The 17,500-nt window shown below is 49.1% G+C and overlaps 2 protein-coding genes across 6 annotated transcripts in view; both read left to right on the forward strand.

The window, feature by feature from the left end:
• The window catches only part of fhip1b (FHF complex subunit HOOK interacting protein 1B), a 19,761-nt gene extending 7,816 nt beyond the window's left edge, over positions 1-11,945 (forward strand). For all 3 annotated transcript variants that reach the window (XM_086050868.1, XM_086050867.1, XM_086050869.1), the window contains 8 exons: positions 521-766; positions 1,606-1,773; positions 3,171-3,250; positions 3,339-3,508; positions 5,639-6,757; positions 7,261-7,439; positions 9,308-9,470; positions 9,544-11,945. In XM_086050868.1, coding sequence (XP_085906994.1) covers positions 521-766; positions 1,606-1,773; positions 3,171-3,250; positions 3,339-3,508; positions 5,639-6,757; positions 7,261-7,439; positions 9,308-9,470; positions 9,544-9,863 — 2,445 coding nt within the window. In that variant the 3' untranslated portion in view covers positions 9,864-11,945. The remainder of the gene's footprint in view (positions 1-520; positions 767-1,605; positions 1,774-3,170; positions 3,251-3,338; positions 3,509-5,638; positions 6,758-7,260; positions 7,440-9,307; positions 9,471-9,543) is intronic.
• Positions 11,946-12,086: 141 nt separating this feature from the next.
• Positions 12,087-17,210, forward strand: LOC147136965 (organic cation/carnitine transporter 2-like). 3 transcript variants are annotated; one of them, XM_086050874.1, is made up of 8 exons: positions 12,087-13,313; positions 14,226-14,332; positions 14,516-14,642; positions 14,868-14,968; positions 15,112-15,326; positions 15,404-15,586; positions 16,479-16,613; positions 16,714-17,210. In XM_086050874.1, exons 2-8 carry the CDS (start codon positions 14,235-14,237, stop codon positions 17,019-17,021), a joined length of 1,167 nt encoding a protein of 388 aa, XP_085907000.1. In that variant the 5' UTR covers positions 12,087-13,313; positions 14,226-14,234; the 3' UTR covers positions 17,022-17,210. The 3 variants fall into 3 exon arrangements, with proteins under 3 accessions (XP_085907000.1, XP_085906999.1, XP_085907002.1); XM_086050873.1 differs by lacking the exon at positions 12,087-13,313 and adding an exon at positions 13,394-14,140; XM_086050876.1 differs by lacking the exon at positions 12,087-13,313 and adding an exon at positions 13,394-14,140 and having other exon boundaries at positions 16,479-16,617; positions 16,714-16,960.
• The last annotated feature ends 290 nt before the right edge of the window (positions 17,211-17,500 follow it).

Below are 17,500 nucleotides of genomic sequence, written 5' to 3' on the forward strand. Positions count from 1 at the left end.
ATGCGCATCGCCACCCAATAGTCGCACACGATTGACGATTGGAGGGAGTTCCTCACTGCGCTTGCTTCTGTCAACGTACTTCTTTCTTTAGATGAGAAACATGGATTGCAATAGTCAACTCCCATACCGCGTCCGTCATTTTGCTTTCAAGCGGCCATTTTGAGAGCCATTTGACCTTTTCTAGGGGTCCTTCAACAGCTAACTATGAAAATTCAACCGATGATGCAAAGACGCGGGAAGCGGTGGCGACGTTTGCCGACTCTCCATAAAGCGTCGAGCTCATTCGCTGCCATTGACAAACTTGTTTGTCTTTTCACAGCGCAGCCATTCAATCCCAGGAACGCGTTTATCTTTTTTTTTCAAACGTTATGGTAAAAGAGGGTCTGAAAGTGTCTGGCAGTGAAGGAGTTAATAGCAGCTCAGGAGCGCTTTAGAAAGCTGGCCCCACTTTGCCCCTCCCCGAGACATTTTGATGCCAAGTGTCCTTGGGATGATTTGCCAACCGGCCCGCCCTCCCCAGGTGCTGGCGACGGGCCTGAGCGCACTCTACTCGTCGCTGCCCCGCAAGATGGAGGTGCGCGGGGACGACTGGCACGCGCTGCGGCGCGAGGACTGGATGGGCGTGTCGTCGCTGGTGCTCTTCATGAACTCGCTGGAGTTCTGCAACGCGGTGGTGCAGGTGGCCCACCCCACGGTGCGCTCGCAGCTGCTGGACTATCTGCACAACGGCTTCCTGGTGCCCGTGGTGGCGCCCGCCCTCTACAAGGTGCCGCTCCACACACTTGCCCGGCGCCGCTCCGCACACTTGCCCGCCATTTGATCCCACTTGATTTGGAACACTCCAGTCTGAGTGACGTTGACATATAACGTGCGTAGCGTGCGACAAGAGAGCAGATCAGTGGAAGGCGGTCACAGACCAAAAGCCGCCACTGAGCCGCATGTGCGCAATGTTTTGCCTGTACAACGGCACATGAGAGACGAGCGTGAGAGAGTCATTCTACCATGTTGAATTTCATTTCAAATTCATTCGCGCAGGCTCGCTTTTTGTACGTCGTTTGTGCCAAGGGGCCGTGTAGTCACATGATTTTCAAAGTTTCTTTAAAGAAAGAATTTGACATTTCTGGGGATGTCCCGATCCCACGTATCGAGTGAAAAAGATGATTCCTCTTATTTTCTGAGCATTTCAAGGTCACAAAGCTCAAAAATAATCCAAATGTGCAAATATCTGTCCAAATGGAACAGTAGTAGCTTCGTTTGGAATTTGGCATTTTTTTGTTTTGTTTTTTTGTTGTTGTTGTTGTTGTTTGTGGCGATGTAGTCTGTGTGACACGTCTCCTCCGCTGCGCTCCGGCAGGCAGAGGCAGACGGAGCGCTGGTTTTGTCTTCAGAACTTGTTTGGAGCGACAGGCCAGCCCAAAAGAAGCTCCTAAATATGTCTGCCTTGCCTGACAGAAAGAAGCCCGTCAGTGCATTGCAGGACCTGCAGTGTGACTATTGCGTGCACAGACATCGCCACGGTGATGCTGGAAGGATATGTGGAACCGCTCCACCTGCCTAATACGTAACGGTGCGTGCGTGCGTGCGTGTGTGTGCGCGCGCGTGCAGTCGTCGGTGGACGAGATGATCGCCAGCACGGCCTACCTGGACCTGTTCCTGCGCAGCGTGAGCGAGACGTCCCTGCTCAAGACCTTCCTGCGCTTCATCCTGCTGCATCGCCTGGACAACGACTCCATTCTGGACACGCTGCTCGCGCGCATCGGCAGCAACTCCAGGGTGGGTGTCAATACCGCATCTGGGCCACTTTGAGCAAAAACAATTGGCAGGGCAGGACTGAAAACTCTGGGCTAAGTCCAAGCAACTGGCGGAAGACCAAAGAATGACGCCATTTCACTCATGCTTGTTAGCAAACCTGCACGACAAGCAAACACCAGCAATTGAATTGGCAACATGACCAAATTGTGCCAAAACTGAATATGTGTCGGAATGCCGAAATGAAAAGTTTGCTTGGATCTTGCGGACCGAAATAGTTTCCCCAAATGTCCACTAAAAATCCCGTTGTAGTGATTCAGGAGTAGTACGTTCATGTAAAAAAAAAAAAAAACAACAACAAAAAAACTATGGCCAAACGTCTTTGCTACCTTTTGGGAATTTTGCCCTGCTCCAGGTATAAAACATTCATCCATATTTATTATAAAAACAAAAGTAAAAATAAAAGGAAGAATATTTGGGAAAACAAAAATGACTCCAAACGAACAGCCACGCTCTAGAAGTCAAGTCAAGTCAAATTTATTCATATAGCCCTTAATCACAGGAACAGTCTCAAAGGGCTTCACATATGCACCAGATCATATACACGACATCCCCTGATCTTAACCCCCAAAAGGGCAATGAAAAACTCCCAAAAAAAAACATTTGAGGAAAAGTGGAAAAAGGGGGGGGTCCCCCTTCCAGGATGATCAGGCTGCATAGGATGCCGAGTAGGCAACATTGAAGACGCATTATAGTACTATACAGTGTTTGTTAAAGTGATGTGAAAGTTAATCAAATGAAGTGCTGCAGGAAGTGAGCAGGGGCCCAATGGTCAATGTCGAAATCTCCATAACAGCGCCTCCGAGTCCATTTCAACAACCTGAACTTGAAATTCGACAGCCAAATGAAATCCCAACCAACTCTAATCAACAAATCCAAAAGTAGTCCCAAGACCTTTTGACGCCGCCTGTCGAAAATCACCTTGGAGCCGCACGAAGCCTGTCGCAGCATGTCTTGTGCAGCGACCCTTTGCTCAGACAAAATGTCCACTAATTAGCTTCTCTAGTTGCGTCGGTAACCTTTCAAGCGCCGTCACCACTCAGGTGGCTCAAATGCAGCCGCGTTCATGAGAAGGAAATACTTCGGACAGCAGTCGGGGTTTTCGTTTTTGTTTTGTTTTTCCCCCTGAAGTTGTTTGGTGTGAAAGATTTTTGAGGCGTTTGAAGTGCTCATTCCTTTCTTTTTAGAAAAGTCCACTTCCCAATGTCACCCTGCGGCCTGTTTTTCAGTGTCTTCTTTTAAATCCAAGCCTCAAATGGGAATAGGAATAATCAGACATCCTAACGTTTTGGGAAAGTCACATATGAGTCACTTTCCGCTGTCGGAGGCGGCGAGTGAAAGCGTGCCATGTTGTGTTGCAGCTCTGCATGGTGTCCCTGAGCCTCTTCCGGACTCTTGTGTCGTTCAACTGCGAGGACATCATGCTGCAGCTGGTCCTCAGGTACGTCCGCGCCCATCATGAGTGACGACGGCGCCGCCGCCGCGCGGGGCCACGTGGCGGGCCGTGACCCGCTCTGCCGACCCCTCAGGTACCTACTCCCGTGCGGCCACGTCATGCTGAGTCAGCGGCGCGCCATCCGGGAGGCCGACATGTACGGGAAATGCGCCGACAAGTTCCTGTCGCTCATCCCCGAGTGCTGCCGGACCGCCGCGCCGCCCCATACCGCCCGGGAAGAGGATCCCGCCTCCAAGGGCAAAGGTGAATGCCGAGGGGTCCAAAGTCCCTGTCAACTTTGTGGACGGTTTCCCCCGAGGTCTCTGCGGGAATAGAAAATGGGGGATTTCGGGAATCCTCCGAAAGCCACACTTTCCACAGGATATTGCTGAGGAAGAATATTTACGGAATTCAAGCTGACGTGCAACCATTTTGTCAGAAGCAGACATCCGTGGAAGATAGGTAGCTCTCCTTGCCCAGGTGCCAGGGCATCACAGTCCCTTAATTGCATTTCCAGTTTGGCAAGTGGCGGCGTATGCCGTTTGGATTCTGGCTCACAACACAGAGCAAGAAAATAGCCAGGCGACAGATCGTCACTTGAAAAACTGTCATGGCCAAGGTTATTTTAGTTCACCAAAAATAACTACAACTAAAATTGACAAAACATTGTCGGTAACAAAATACAAATAACGACGAAAATAAGAGTGGAAATGTCCTTTCTTTTCATCTTTGGCAATTAATTTCCTACACGGGTCCCTGGGGTTCACTTGAAATGTCTTTTATTTTTTATATTAACTGCACGGTCGTTAGGCAGAAGAAGAGAAGGTTGAGCAATCGTCTGGAAGTTGTAGTCCTCTTAATGTGTGTTGCACAGAAGTGCCGCTGTCAAGCAGCAGCCAATTAAAAAAAGCCAACAGATGGCATCACTCGGAGGAGACGACGAGTTTGCGTGGGCTTTCCGCTCGAATGGCTCCCCGCGTTTTATTTAACTCAACCCGAAACGCAACGCTAGGTAAAAAGTGCTTTCCTTTTTTGCTGTATACATAAAAAAGATCTATGAAGTATATACACAAGTATATACAAGTACAGCGTACACCCAGATGTAATACTTCTCAACAGGAATTCAAGCCCCAAATCCACTTTAGAAGTTGGCAACTTGGCAAACAAGGCATCCGAGCTTGATTGAATTCGGGTGCATACCTGCATCTAACTTTAGAACTGCACTTATTACAAGTCTGTGAACTGTTAAACTGTACCCTGAATTATCAAAATGTTTTAAAAGACTATTTTGTTGAATTTATACTACACATTACTTACCACGGTGCTTTTTAAATCCTGCACACATAAGACAATTAAAAGAAAAGGAAACTAATACTAAAACTAACTTTTAGAAAAAAAAAACGGAATCTAATAAAAACTAACAAAGCCGCCCCCCAAACTAATTCAACCTAACTAAATGTAAAAAGCAAAAAAAAAAAGAACCTACCTATTAATTAAAATGCCAAAACTGTAATAAGGCTGCTCGACTCAAAGCCAGCGCCCACTGGAGTTGCGGGAAAGGTTTTCTTTTTTTTCCCCAAAACATTGGTTCTCAAACTTATCACACCAATTACCACCTCCCAAAATCTTTTGCTCTCCCCCGAGCATCATAATGGCCAGTGTTGAAATACAGTGCCCAAAATTCAAGCGGACACATTTGATGTACTTCGAGACAACTCAACTTGGAAAATGTCCTGTACAATGAAAGAAGAAGAAAACACATGTATTGGATTTCAAAAGAAAAACAATGAATATGGCAATGAGCTTTTCCTTGTAGGGCTATAACCAGACATATAATGAATCGATGTGTCTGCCTCACGATCGAGCTCCATCGATAGGCGCTGCACATCGATGCTGGCCAAACATTGACACAACATCACTTTAACTCAAGTTATTAATCAATTGAATTGATATAATTAACAAAATAATTCTAGACTGAAAATTCCCCATGCCCTTTTCTTTTTTTATTCAAGTTTGAACTTGCATTCGTTTTTCCAAAATAAAGTTTTGCTGTTGTTGATGTAAAGTGCTTTGTTACAGCTGTAGCTGTTGTGAAATGTGCTATATAAATGGTATTCTATCCAAAGCGCCTTTATCGTATCGAATTGTATCATTGCAAAAACGTCATATATTGCTTTTTGTCAGCCTTACATCGATACGTATCGTATCGGTCAAGAATCGGCCCTATTTAATTATATTAAATTCAGTGATTCTTTGGCATAGCACATTTTGGGGAATCGTTGCGGTAAAATATCTTCTCCACAATTGTATTGCGGTTCCTATTCAGAGCCAAGCTCAGTTGTGTTGTGTTCCCATGGAAAGTTTCCAACAAATTTTGCTTCCTCCTGTCCACAGCGGCCTACAATGCGGGAGTGGAGTCCCCGGCTCCGCCCAGACCCAGCACGCCGTCCCGCTTGGCGTTTTTCATCCGCCAGCAGAGCGGTGGCCCCCACTTGGGAGCTCCACCCACCCCCGCCGGCTTGGAGTCGCCGCAGCCACCCGCCCCCGACAGCCCCGTGCACCCGCCGCAGCCTGAAATTGTGGCGTGGGATTCGGGCTACCTGGACTACCTGAAGGACGCCCGACGAGGCATTGAACTTTGCTCCTGGGCGTGTCGGGACTGGTCGGCGCCGTACGATGGTGAGAACCCCTCCCCGAGCATCGCGCCGCCACCTCCCGCGTACACCCTCTCTATGGCCGTGTGCCCCGAGCCCTTCTCCCTCCAGCCAGGAGGCGGCGGCCAGAGAACTGGCGCGGCAGCGGCGCGGTCCGACTGGAGCGGCTCGGAGCACGACAGCGGCGAGTGGGACGTCACCATCGGACAAAACAACTGCATCAGCCTCACGCCGCGCTCCAAGAAGCGGAGCCTTCAAGGCGGAGAACACCTTTGCCCCGCGCCTTTACCCACTTCCCCGTCGGCGCCAGACAACTCCTCCACCGCCGCCGCCGCCTCCTTCGCAGCCTTGTTCAACGGCACGGCGGGGCCAGGCGAGGGCTGCCCGACTCGGGACAAAGAGCAGGAGGCCAAGAAGGTGAAGCGAGACGTGGACCGCGAGGAATTTTTGGATGAGAACGCCAATCAAAATGGGTGCCCGGCCAAAGATGCCAGCGATGCCCGGCCGCTGCTGCCCGATGCCAACGATGCCTCCGCCCAGCACCGTGGGCCAACGGTGGAAAGCCTCATCCAAGAGCTTCTGGACCAGTCTTCCGGTGAGACGCGGCCCCTAGACGACGCCAACGGTGAGGGCATCAACATCGAGGCCTTCACCCGGGAGTTGAAGGAGCTGGAAGACCGCGTGACGCCACCCGCTGGCGCCATGGAGACGCCCCCGGGTGACCGGCGCCGTTGTGGCCAGGACCCGGAGGAGAAAAGGTTGGCCGACGATGTCAAGGCGGAAAGTTCCGAAACGGCCGTCTGCAGTCCCGGGAGACCTCTCGAGTCTCTTGCTCAGGGCTCGTGTCAGCCGTACACAGGTAAGAAGGTCACGTTCTTACCCCTATTGCCATAGGGGTGGCACCCTTCCGATCATTTGCAAACCAGCGTTCTCCTTGAATACGCTCTCTTGTTGTCCATTCAAAGCATTTTGCGTGTCGCAGTCGGGTGACTTCGCCCAGCCACTGCCTGTCAAAACTGCATGCTTTGTGTTTTTAAGAACATCTGGAAAAACGAGTGAATGGGTAATTATAAGTTACAGTGATTTGAACATTTCCCCCTGACTAAAGTCAGCTTTTTTGGGTGGGTGCTTCACGTTGTGGATTTTCAAACCCACTCAGAGTCTAAAAGGAAATCTGCCATTTGCTGCTCTTTTTTTATTTATTTATTTTCTTACATTTTCAAGTACAGCACCACCAAGTTGAAAATGACTCCCAGCTCAAAGAATGGCCCTTTTTTTTGCTTTTGTTTGAGCTTGCGCTGTAGGCCAAATGTAGTGTGCAGGGAAAGGCGAGTGTGTGCGTGACTTGCGCGATGCGTGCAGGTCCGCTGCTGGCGGTGCTGCTGGCCAAGATGGAGAACATGTTGCACAACTCGCTGTACGTCAACATCCTGCTGACGGGCATGGTGGCGCGGCTGGCGTGCTACCCTCAGCCGCTGCTGCGCTCCTTCCTGCTCAACACCAACATGGTCTTCCAGCCCAGCGTCAAGTCGCTCATCCAGGTGAGCCTCTGCCCCTTTGACCTCTTCTCCGGCGGCCCCCGCTTGGACTCAAGTTAGTCAGTGTAGGACTTGGCACTTGCTTGGCTCAGTGTTAGAAAAGAGTCTCTCGACTTGGAGTGCGCTTGCCTTGGGGCCTCCTGGGCTAGTAGAAGACAGACCGATAGACTGGTGGGTGAAGCTTTATTTTTGTAGCGCATTTCATAGACAAAATGTGCTTCACATCATTAAAAGAGTACAGTAGCTTTTACAAACAAAATAATTCAATGCAAAGTAACAAAACAAAAAGTTGCACACTAAAAGAACAGACTGGCTTGGGGTCTTTAGCCACAAAAGGTGCAATAGGTCATTCTGTTTTCTGTTTAGGTTTCGAGTAAACGTCACCCGGGAGTGGCATTAAAGGGATGGCCATGTTTTCACCAACAAGTTCATTTTGTATATTTTTTGATCAGGAAAATGCAAAGAGTTGCCATTTTCTATTTTATCCATTCATTTTGGAGAAATTAGGAAATAAGTGACTCCATGAATAACGCCCCTTGATAATGAGCACAATGGCCGCGCCACCTACCGTTCTATCCTTGTTCGGCCGGAGTCACGGGAGGAACCGATTCCAAACTCTCCATTGGAAATCATTGTACTTTCATTGCTTATAACGTCCAAAAACGGCGATCAATTGGCACCAAAATTGATGCGGACATCTCTGTTAATGTCCACTTCAACATATCAAAAGGATTAACCTCTCTCTGGCTGATTTATATGAGAGTCGGGAAATGTGGAAGTGAGCAGAGTTACATAGATTTAGGCTGGGACCAGCGCACACTGCTTCTTTGCTTAAATTAAAAAAAACACTGCTTCTTTGCTGATTACGGTTAGGACGGGCCAGGCATTAAGCACCAGTCAGGATATTTCCAGAGACTGAAGTGGAAATGATATGTGCACATTTATTTGGATGAGGAATGGCCCCAGTTTTTTTTGACTGACAACACGCTGTCCAATTTGGAACGCAAACAGCCGGAAAGGTACGTTCCAATGCGGTCACACTCGGTCGGTTGTGGAGTCAGCCTCGCTGGAACCTTTTGTTTGCTGAACATTGACGCTTGTTCGATGAGGGCTTACCACTAGAACGCCCAGAAGGCGGTCATTTGGCTAGTTATGCTTTACATTTGACGATGTCACCCCACCATATCACCTGCTATTTTGGCATGGAACGGCCAATTTACAAATTAAAGTCATCTACTTGTAGCCAGCAGAGTTGTTTGTCAAATATCAACCAGATTTGTCGTTCAATAGTTGTTGTAAAAACCCCTGGGCGTTCTAGTTAAACGTCACGCTAAAGCAGGTGACGGCGCTCACTCTCTGACGGCTGCAAGCGGTGTCTTGGCGACTGCTTGGGAGGCAACACCGCGACATAAAGATTGACGCAGGCTGGACGCAGAGTAAGGAGCTAATGTTGTTGTGCTAACACAACGACCTGAAGCTAGTTGTTGCTCTTAGCCGTCCCATTATCCTACCTTTAGCCGGGGAGGGAAGAGCGGGGCGTACAGCTCCAATTCGCCTGCTGCTGCTGCAAGCTGCCGAGTCGAGGGGCACTTTAGTACTGATGTCATTTTTACAGCAAACCTATTGTATAGGTTTTCTGTAAAAGTGCCAATGTTAAGCTCGCCCAAGTGTCTCTTGAAGCAGCTTGAGCTGTTTTTGTTTTTTAACCCGACTGTCGACTTTGCGAGTTGGGTCACTGCCACCGTATGGCACTCGTGTCACATCTGCGCTCGCAAGTTAAAGCGGCAAATGGGTCGGACGACGGCCGGTGCCTTGAAAAACTCTGAGCTGGTCTCTCTCGTATCTGAAGGCGCCGCTGTATTTGTCTGCAGGTCCTGGGTTCTGTGAAGAACCGCATTGAGGCCTTTGCCGCCTCCCATGAGGACTTCCCTGCCATGCTGAGGAAGGCCCAGCAGTACCTGGTGGCTCGCGGAAAGGTGGACTGGAGCGAGCCGCCCGGCGCCGTCCCCCCCCTCCGGCGCTCGGACTCGCTAGGTGAGCTCGGGTTTAAAACGGGCGGCCGTGGTGACTTCCTCTCGCGCTGACTCGTGGTCTTCTCTCCTCTCAGTCAAGAGTCGCAAGTCGTCCCTCAGCGACCTGATCCTCCGCCACACCAACAGCCCCACTCGGACCCGCAGCGCCGCCCAGATGGCTCTGGCCCACGTGCGGGTGGGCGGCCAGACGCTGCACAGCGCTCTGTTCCGCGGAGGCGGTACCGGAGGACCCGCTGGCGAAGCGTCCAATCTGGAGAAGCAGGCGGAGGCGCTGCGCGTGAAGAACGCCGTTTACTGCGCCGTCATCTTTTGCGAGTTCCTCAAGGAGCTCGCCGCCCTCGCCCAGGAGCACTCGGTGGCGCTGCCCTTCACTCGCACTGACGCCGAGGAGTAGATGCCTGAGAGGTCACTCACCGAGGGCTGAACTCCAGGAAGTAGACCTCAAACGCGCCCAGAGGTAGACATCGAAGACTAGCTTCCGAGGTGAACTGGCCCCTTCAGGGCCAGACGTCAAGGAGTGGACGGATAGAGGTAGATGCCTCGGAATGGATGCAGAAGGGACATGTAGACTCCGAGCAACAGACATGTAGCTCAAGATGCCAAGGAGTAGACACCAAGGGGCAGGCGCCAAGGATGAGACACTGAGGGGTAGATCCTCAAGGTCAGATGAGAGGAGAAGAGGCTCTTTGAGGGTCAGAGATTGAGACCAGATGCAAAAGGGGCGTACGACTCGGAGTAGATGTCTCGGAATAGAGGGCTCGTCCAACTCCATGGTGCCGACGAAGACTAAAAGAGGAGTGGATGAGAACGACCTGCACGTCGAGTACGCGCCTCAGAGGAGAAAGTCAGGATGCTCAGGGGTAGACACCGAGGAATGGACATTGATTGGTAGATGGCGAAGGGCGGACGCCGAAACAATGGCAAAAAGCCTTGTTGGGCGTGGACACGTTCGTGCACGTGATCTTGTGCATATGATGTATCATATTGACCGTATGGTCCAAGTGCACTTTGTTGGTGCTGCTCCAAGTATTTCCCTTTCAAACGGTGATCCATCAGCTGTCACGTATGCAAAACACTAACTTTCCCCATCCTCCCTCAATGTGTTTTATTTTGAAAGGCTGTGTGCCAGGAGGCGGAATGCAGTGTGCCATGTGCCGCTTTTGTTTTGCTGCTGTTGTGAACTGACTTCATGTGCTTTCTGACATCCTCACCTTTCACAAATCGGCCCCACCCCAGGTCTTAGCAGTCCACGAGCATTTGAACCCAATAGAAACCAGGAAAGCAATTGCAATTGGAAGCACCGTTGCAGGGGGAGGCTTACAGCCACTTCAGAACAATGATGATAAGCGGTTCAGATCATGGATGGATTTATTGAACCGACTGAGAACCGTTTTCCCATCTACAATGCTGACACGGGAGCAATTTAGGTTTCAGTGTCTTGTCCAAGGACACCTGCAAGGTGGACAGTAGGAGTCAGGATTCGAACTACCGACCCTTCGCTTTACCGACCGCGCCAGAGCCGCTCTACGGCTTTGGACTCGTTGGGGGCCAGTAAATAGTGCTTCGGCGCAGTTTTGACCGGTTACAGCCGGCAAGGTACAGTTTGCATCAGCAGTTTAGACCAGTCGGAGCCAATTGTGCTCCATTCAGGATCAGTAAGTTGCAGTTAGAGCCAGTTTGGGCCAATGAGGGCCAGTCGGAAGCACTTTTGGACCAAGGGGACAAAGTTTTTAGGTCAACTTTCCAGCATCTCGGCTCCATTCTGCTAGCTTTTGGTGCTAACTGCCAACAATACACTTCAAAAGACACAAAGGCTTTGGTGTCATGTAACAGGTTTTGCCGCCAAGCACTTGGCGGTGGGGGGAAAAAAAAAAGGGAAAAGGAGCTTTTAAGACTTCATATTGTAAGAATGTTTGCCAATGAGACTTTAGTCTTCCTCGATTGATGTTTGTTGTCTTGCAAGCGGAGACTATTCGTCCCTCCTGCCATAGTAGTGACATCAACACTTTAAATGTTCAACGATCGAGTCAAAACAAACGATTGATGATTGTAGTTTGGACACTACTTTAAAACGAAAAACAAGTGTGTGCAAGGCTGGAGCACTTGTCTCTTGGTTTATTTGCCAAGTGGTTTGTGGCTGCAGTCAAGTGAGTCCCTCCCCCTACTGCACTTTTTGACTGTTTCTGTTGTTGTACAGGTGCCATGTTTCTCTTCACCTGATCAAATGTTTCTTCCAGTTTGCAACTATGCAAAAACGTGGAGGCAGTCAGCACACGCAAACGGAACGTGTAAATAGTGTAAGAAAACAACAAAGAAATGATTCCGTGCGAAGGAGAAATGTCTAACGCGTCAAAGGAATATTTTTGTATATGATTGACTGTCATTGCATGTATGTGAGGGGTGGAAAATGATCTGCTGTCACAAAAACACTAAAGGGAAGGTTTTTATTAATTTATAAAGTCTTTGTTAGCAACAAGCTGCTTTTTGTGTGTCTGCTCTCTCGCTCTGTTCAAAACGTCACCGAGTGGTCACATGCGAGCCAAAAAAGGCCACCCGATCTTCATCCTGTTTTCTTCCGTCCTTTTTTCAACCCAGTACAGGACACGATTGGCAAGTACAGTTAAGTTGTCTTGCACTTAGGTCGCAGTAGCAAATAGGAGTGACCTATGACCCTTTGAATGTCTGTGTTGGGACCACTTTTATACATTTACAAGGGCCGTTCATTGGCAACCTGGTCCGAAAAGCTTCGTTTGATTGACTTGCTCTGTATCATCTCGAGACCTGAGTCCTGGCCTGACAAAATCCGGAGGAACAATAGCTACTGTTAGACTACTGTTAGTGTGTTGCTAACATTAGCGGCTAGTGTTTGCGTGCGAATGTATCCAATGTTTGTTGACGATCAACTTGATGAGAACTGGATTGAACCAGACTGAAGGATGCTCCTTCAGTCCACTAAGCAGACAATTACACATTAGCAACAAGCATTGTTGCTAATGTGTGATTGTCTGGTTAGCATGAGTGCCAGAAGACCAAAGTCCACTAAAAGGTTCGGACTGGACTTATTACTGTATCAGAACTTTGCTAAGAGTTTGGTTTGGAATGCGTAGACATACCGTCCGTCCTGAGTGGAGTCTACCGCTGACTTGTACCGGAAGCACGACAAGAGCAAGTGGCTAGCAGTTAACACCGATGCCAAAGACTAGAATGTGAATGTGTGTGTGACTGAGGTAGTATGAGTGCGTCATGTAAATATGAGTGAGTGTGTCCATTGATGTGGATGCTGTTAGAACTGGTGAAGAGCGAGTGTTTACTGTGTTGTGAGAGAGTGATTGAGAGTGACCGCGTATGAGTGCCCAAATGACAGATTGTCGTGTGAGAGAAAACATGCAAATGTGTGAGTGCGCGCGTGGTTGACGTGTGAAGGAAAATGTGAGCATGAGTGAATGTTTGTCTTTGTGTTTGAGTGACTCCTAATGTGTGTAAGAACAAGAAGAAAGTGTGTGATAGGGAAAGTTTTGCATGTGTGGACTGGGCTAAGACACACAACGTGTCTAGAGATGTGTGTGGAGGGGAGGAGTCAAGGTCTTTTCATTGGCAAGGTGTTCAAAGCGCCGTTTTTCTTGGCGGCCGTGTAGTCGAGCGGTGGGCGTGCTCGTAAACCGTGTCGTTGGTAAGGGAAGGCCGGGTGGGCGATGCAGGACTACGAGGATTCGGTGTCCTTCCTGGGGTCCCTTCCAAAGGCGAGTGGTCCAGCCTCTACTTGTTGGCCACGCCGCCACACGCCTGCCAGATCCCCGACGGCAACCTCAGCCAGGAATGGACGCAGGTCGCCATCCCCCTGCAGGTCAGAACCGCTCACCCAACCAGGCTTTTATCAGAGTTCACTTCTGAATGTGCGAAGACTTCTGACTCCGAACAGTTCTGCTAGGTGCGCAACCCGTTTTTTGTTCCCGGGCAGTTCTAGCCTAGCAGATTCTAAATGGGACATTCCAAACTGTTTGCGAGTAGACTTCCAAGTGTTTTTTTTTCGACTGACACCTCACACATCCAAGCTTCAGAAAACAGCCGAGCCACGATTGGTCGTTATTTGAGCCCTGAGATGGCGAAAAGCGGGTGAATTTTGCTGCTGAACTCATATTCCACAAACACAATATTAATCAGAACGCCTTGTCTCAACTAGTGGGCCTGCACGAAATGTAAAAAATGGGAAAAATATGTTTGGCTTGACTTTCCCACTTTAAGTGATATATACCCTGACAGGGAGTGATGATGTCCTCGCCAATGTTTTTGAGCGTGAGCGCTACTTTTGAGCTCATGACTGATGCCAAGGGAGGGCTACTAGTTTGCGCTACTACACTTCTGAGTCTACTTCACCTTCAACTCAATTGTCAACTACAGGTGAGTCACACCGTGACTGTAAATTAGGATTATTTTTGTAATGCAGTAAACGATCACAACCACCATAAATGGATGATGAGAGCTTGGAATCCAATGTGAGACTTCTTTCGTTTTTCTTTGCATTCATTTGCCAAACGACCTCTCTGAACGTGTTTATGGATTGCTTGTCTTTTGAGCTGACACGTCACACACAAGAAGATTGTGCACAATGTGAATTAGAGGGAACACCGAAAAGTGCCCTGCGGCAACCCCAGCACCGCATACTGAGCAATGGTTTGCTTGTTCTTCTTCAGGCTCAGAGGTCTTGACGGGTCCAACCAGGGTTCTCTTCTGTAATCTGTGTTTGCCCTTCGCTTAGGTGTTCGGCATGCTGCTTTTGCCTGGGACCGCCTACCTAGTCCGCACCTGGCGTCTCCTGGCACTGATCCTGGCGCTACCCGGTCTGGCCTGTGTGCCGCTCTGGTGGTGAGCTGGGCTTGTTCGAACTTCTGGAAACTTCTTCACCATCCAATCCAGCACAGAGCCATCAATAGAAATTTCATGACAACCAACCTTAATGTAGCTTGTACATCATGCTCCTCTGATCCCGGTCGACCTGAATTGGCAGTCAAGACCACGTCACGTACTAACCTTTGTGTTCGGTTGTAGGCCCCTTGCAGAGTCTCCTCACTGGCTGGTGTCTCGTGGACGTCTGAGACAAGCCGAAGTTCTGCTAAGATCAGCTGCGCTGGAGAACCGCGTGGGAGCTCCGCAAGTCATCTTCAAAACCACCAAGGTGAGCAGACCTGAACCTGGATTTGATCGGATCATTCGGGTCGTCAATTGAGTCCTCTTGGGCTTTTTAATGGGGGGGTTGACTCGGGCCTTAACTCAGCTCTTCACAAGAGCCTCCACAAGGGTCTTCACTGAGGTCCTCATCAGTGAGGTCTTTTGGGGATCTTCATTAGGGCTGTCACTCAGGTCCTGAATGTGGTCTTCACCGGGGTTTGTGTCCTCGCAGGTTGGGACTCCGTCAAGCTACCAGTCGGAATCAATGGATTTTTTGGACCTGGTGCGGACGAGGAATGTTTGTCACATGACGCTGATCCTGTGGATGGTCTGGTGGGTTTTTGTCCTTGCCCTTTGCTAGGTCATCATGGTATGCAACATTAAAACTGAACTAACTTCCTTTCTCAGTGCGAGTTCCGAAGCCATTGTAAAATTGCAACGGGCAGCTGAGGTTCTTATTGTTATGTTGCATTCAGGTTCTCCCTGAATGTCAGCTACTACGGCATGTCATTCAACATGTCGTCTCTGTCTGGAAACCCCTTTGCGAACTACTTCCTGGTGGCGGCCATTGAGCTTCCTGCATATGCTGCTAGCTGGCTGGCCTCTCGCCGTTTTCCTCGCCGTCTGTCCTACATCGCCTTCTCCCTGCTGGGGGCTGTAGCGCTGCTCCTGGTCCGGATCACTGTGCACGGTGAAGTACAGCTCAGTCCACGCTGAACAGCGCTGGTCCAAACTGATGGCTTCTTGTGCTGTCTGTTCCCCCTACAGCTCATCCAGGCCTGACCCTGTTCATGGTGCTGCTGGGGAAGTTTGGGGTCCTGGCTGGCGTGAGTGTTTTGTGCACATACAGTGGAGAACTGTACCCCACTGTAATACGGAACACAGCCTTGTCCTCCTGTGCCACGTTGTCACGACTTGGGTCCGCAGTGTCACCCTACATCCTAGAACTGGGTCAGTTCGAGTTCTAAGTGTCTTGGTATTTCTATTTCTATTTTGTAATTGCATTTGAATGCTTTTTTTTACATCATGGCCAGCTAGGGGACTACAGTTGAAAAATAGCCTCTTGGCAAGTTCTGGCTTTTTTTTTAACCATGTTTGTTCATGTGTTATGTCAAATTGCACTTTCCCCTTTCAAATAAAACCCATCTAATCTATCTAAGTGGAATAGTTGACTAGTCAAGTCAAGTCTATCCTTATAGCCCTTGGTCACTTCACTGGGGTCTTTACTCAGGCATTCAGTTCTGTCTTCCTGCGTTCTTCAGTCAGAGTCTTCATTTGGGTCCTAACTGGGGCCCTTGCTCTGGTCTTCACTTACTGGGGTCTTCATTTAGGTCTGTGGTGGGATCTTCACTCAGGGTCCTCACCAGGCTCTTTCCTGTGGGCTTGTCCTTCCTGTCTTTCCAGGAATCTTCAATGAGTACAATCCACTAAGGTCCTTTCTAGAGGTTTCACTGAAATCTTCTCTCCGGTTTTCACTGGGTTTTCCTCAACAGGAGACTTCACTAGTGTCCTTTCTCTTGTTTTCGCCAGAATCTTCTCGAGGCTTTTCACTGGGCTTGTGACTCAGGTCCTTTCTGAGGTATTCACTAAATTCTTCACTGGAGTCTTACTTCAAGGTCTTTGCCAGTTTATTTATTTATTTATATTTTTTTACTTGAGTCTTCACTTGGGTCTTTATTCAACTCTTCACTCAGGGTCTTCATCTGGCTCTTTGTGTATGTCTTTACTGGGGTCTTGACTCAGGTATTCACAACGGTCTTCACTGGTACAAGTTGGATGATGAGAACGCATGGATGTTTGTGCGCATGTGTCTGTATGCCATGTGAAATGGCGCGTGTGTCAGGCGCGCGCGGTACGAGTTGTTGCCGTGGATTCTGGTGGGTTCCTTGTCTGCGTTCCGGGGTGGCACTCAGCGTCTTCCTGCCTGAGACCTTCACGCACCCGCTCCCCGACACCATTCAGCAGATGGCCACCATGCGCAAGTATAGTTTCTCATCATCATCATCATCATCATCATCATCATCATCATCATCATCACAATAATGTCATGCCCCTTCCCTTCCCTTCCCTTCCCTCAGATGGCCATGCTCGTCCTGTGCTGCAAAGCATGATGAGAAACCGTCTGAAGAGCAACCACCTGCACCAGAGGCCATCTGGACCGCTCGCTTTTAACAGGCGTCACAAGAACTTTGGCTGTCAACTGGAAATTTCCGTGATCTCACTTTGTCCACCAGATAGCGCCAAAACGCTCGACAGCATGACGCGAAAAACGATTCATGGAAAAATCCAAACTGACGTGTTTCTTTTGCAGAAACAGCCATCCCTCCATCCGTTTTTCTGGACCGCTTATCTTCCCTTGAGGCAACTGAAAAGAACAATCAAATGAAGAATGTTTAACTTTGATGTATATGGAAAATGTCAGAGCACTTCAAGCGGTGGTGAATGCTCACAGGAAGAACTTAGGCCACCACGATAAGAATGTGTCGTGTGTTGAAATAGGAATATTTGACTTACTGTCTCATGTGTTCCTCCGTATTAAGTGTCTGGAGAACAATAAAAAATGGACTCGTACTAAGGTCCGAGTTGAGTTGTTTCTTTGCCGCCAAATGGGTGTGAATGCCGGTGCAAAGCTCAAGTTTCCCATTAACGATGAATGTCTCGGCTGCTCCCACCCCGGTTATATGAGGTGCGCGCTTGTCCATCCGTCCGTTATCCAAGCCGCTCAGCGCCCGTCAATTGCAAATAGTTGGTCAAGTTACGAATTTGGTTCCGTCGGTGCTATTGATTTTTCTTGCTACACCTGAAAGCAGAAATTGGTGAAATGATCAAATCAAATGTTCTTTATATTGTACTTTTCATACATTG

Source organism: Filicampus tigris, chromosome 14 (assembly GCF_054856515.1).
Source record: "Filicampus tigris isolate MCC_2025a chromosome 14, RoL_Ftig_1.0, whole genome shotgun sequence".
Taxonomy (NCBI): domain Eukaryota; kingdom Metazoa; phylum Chordata; class Actinopteri; order Syngnathiformes; family Syngnathidae; genus Filicampus; species Filicampus tigris.

Coding starts and splice junctions, on each gene's coding strand:
- LOC147136965 (XM_086050873.1), top strand. Junction 14,333..14,515: donor GCCTGTGTGCCGCTCTGGTG/GTGAGCTGGGCT, acceptor GTTCGGTTGTAG/GCCCCTTGCAGAGTCTCCTC. Junction 14,643..14,867: donor TCATCTTCAAAACCACCAAG/GTGAGCAGACCT, acceptor GTGTCCTCGCAG/GTTGGGACTCCGTCAAGCTA.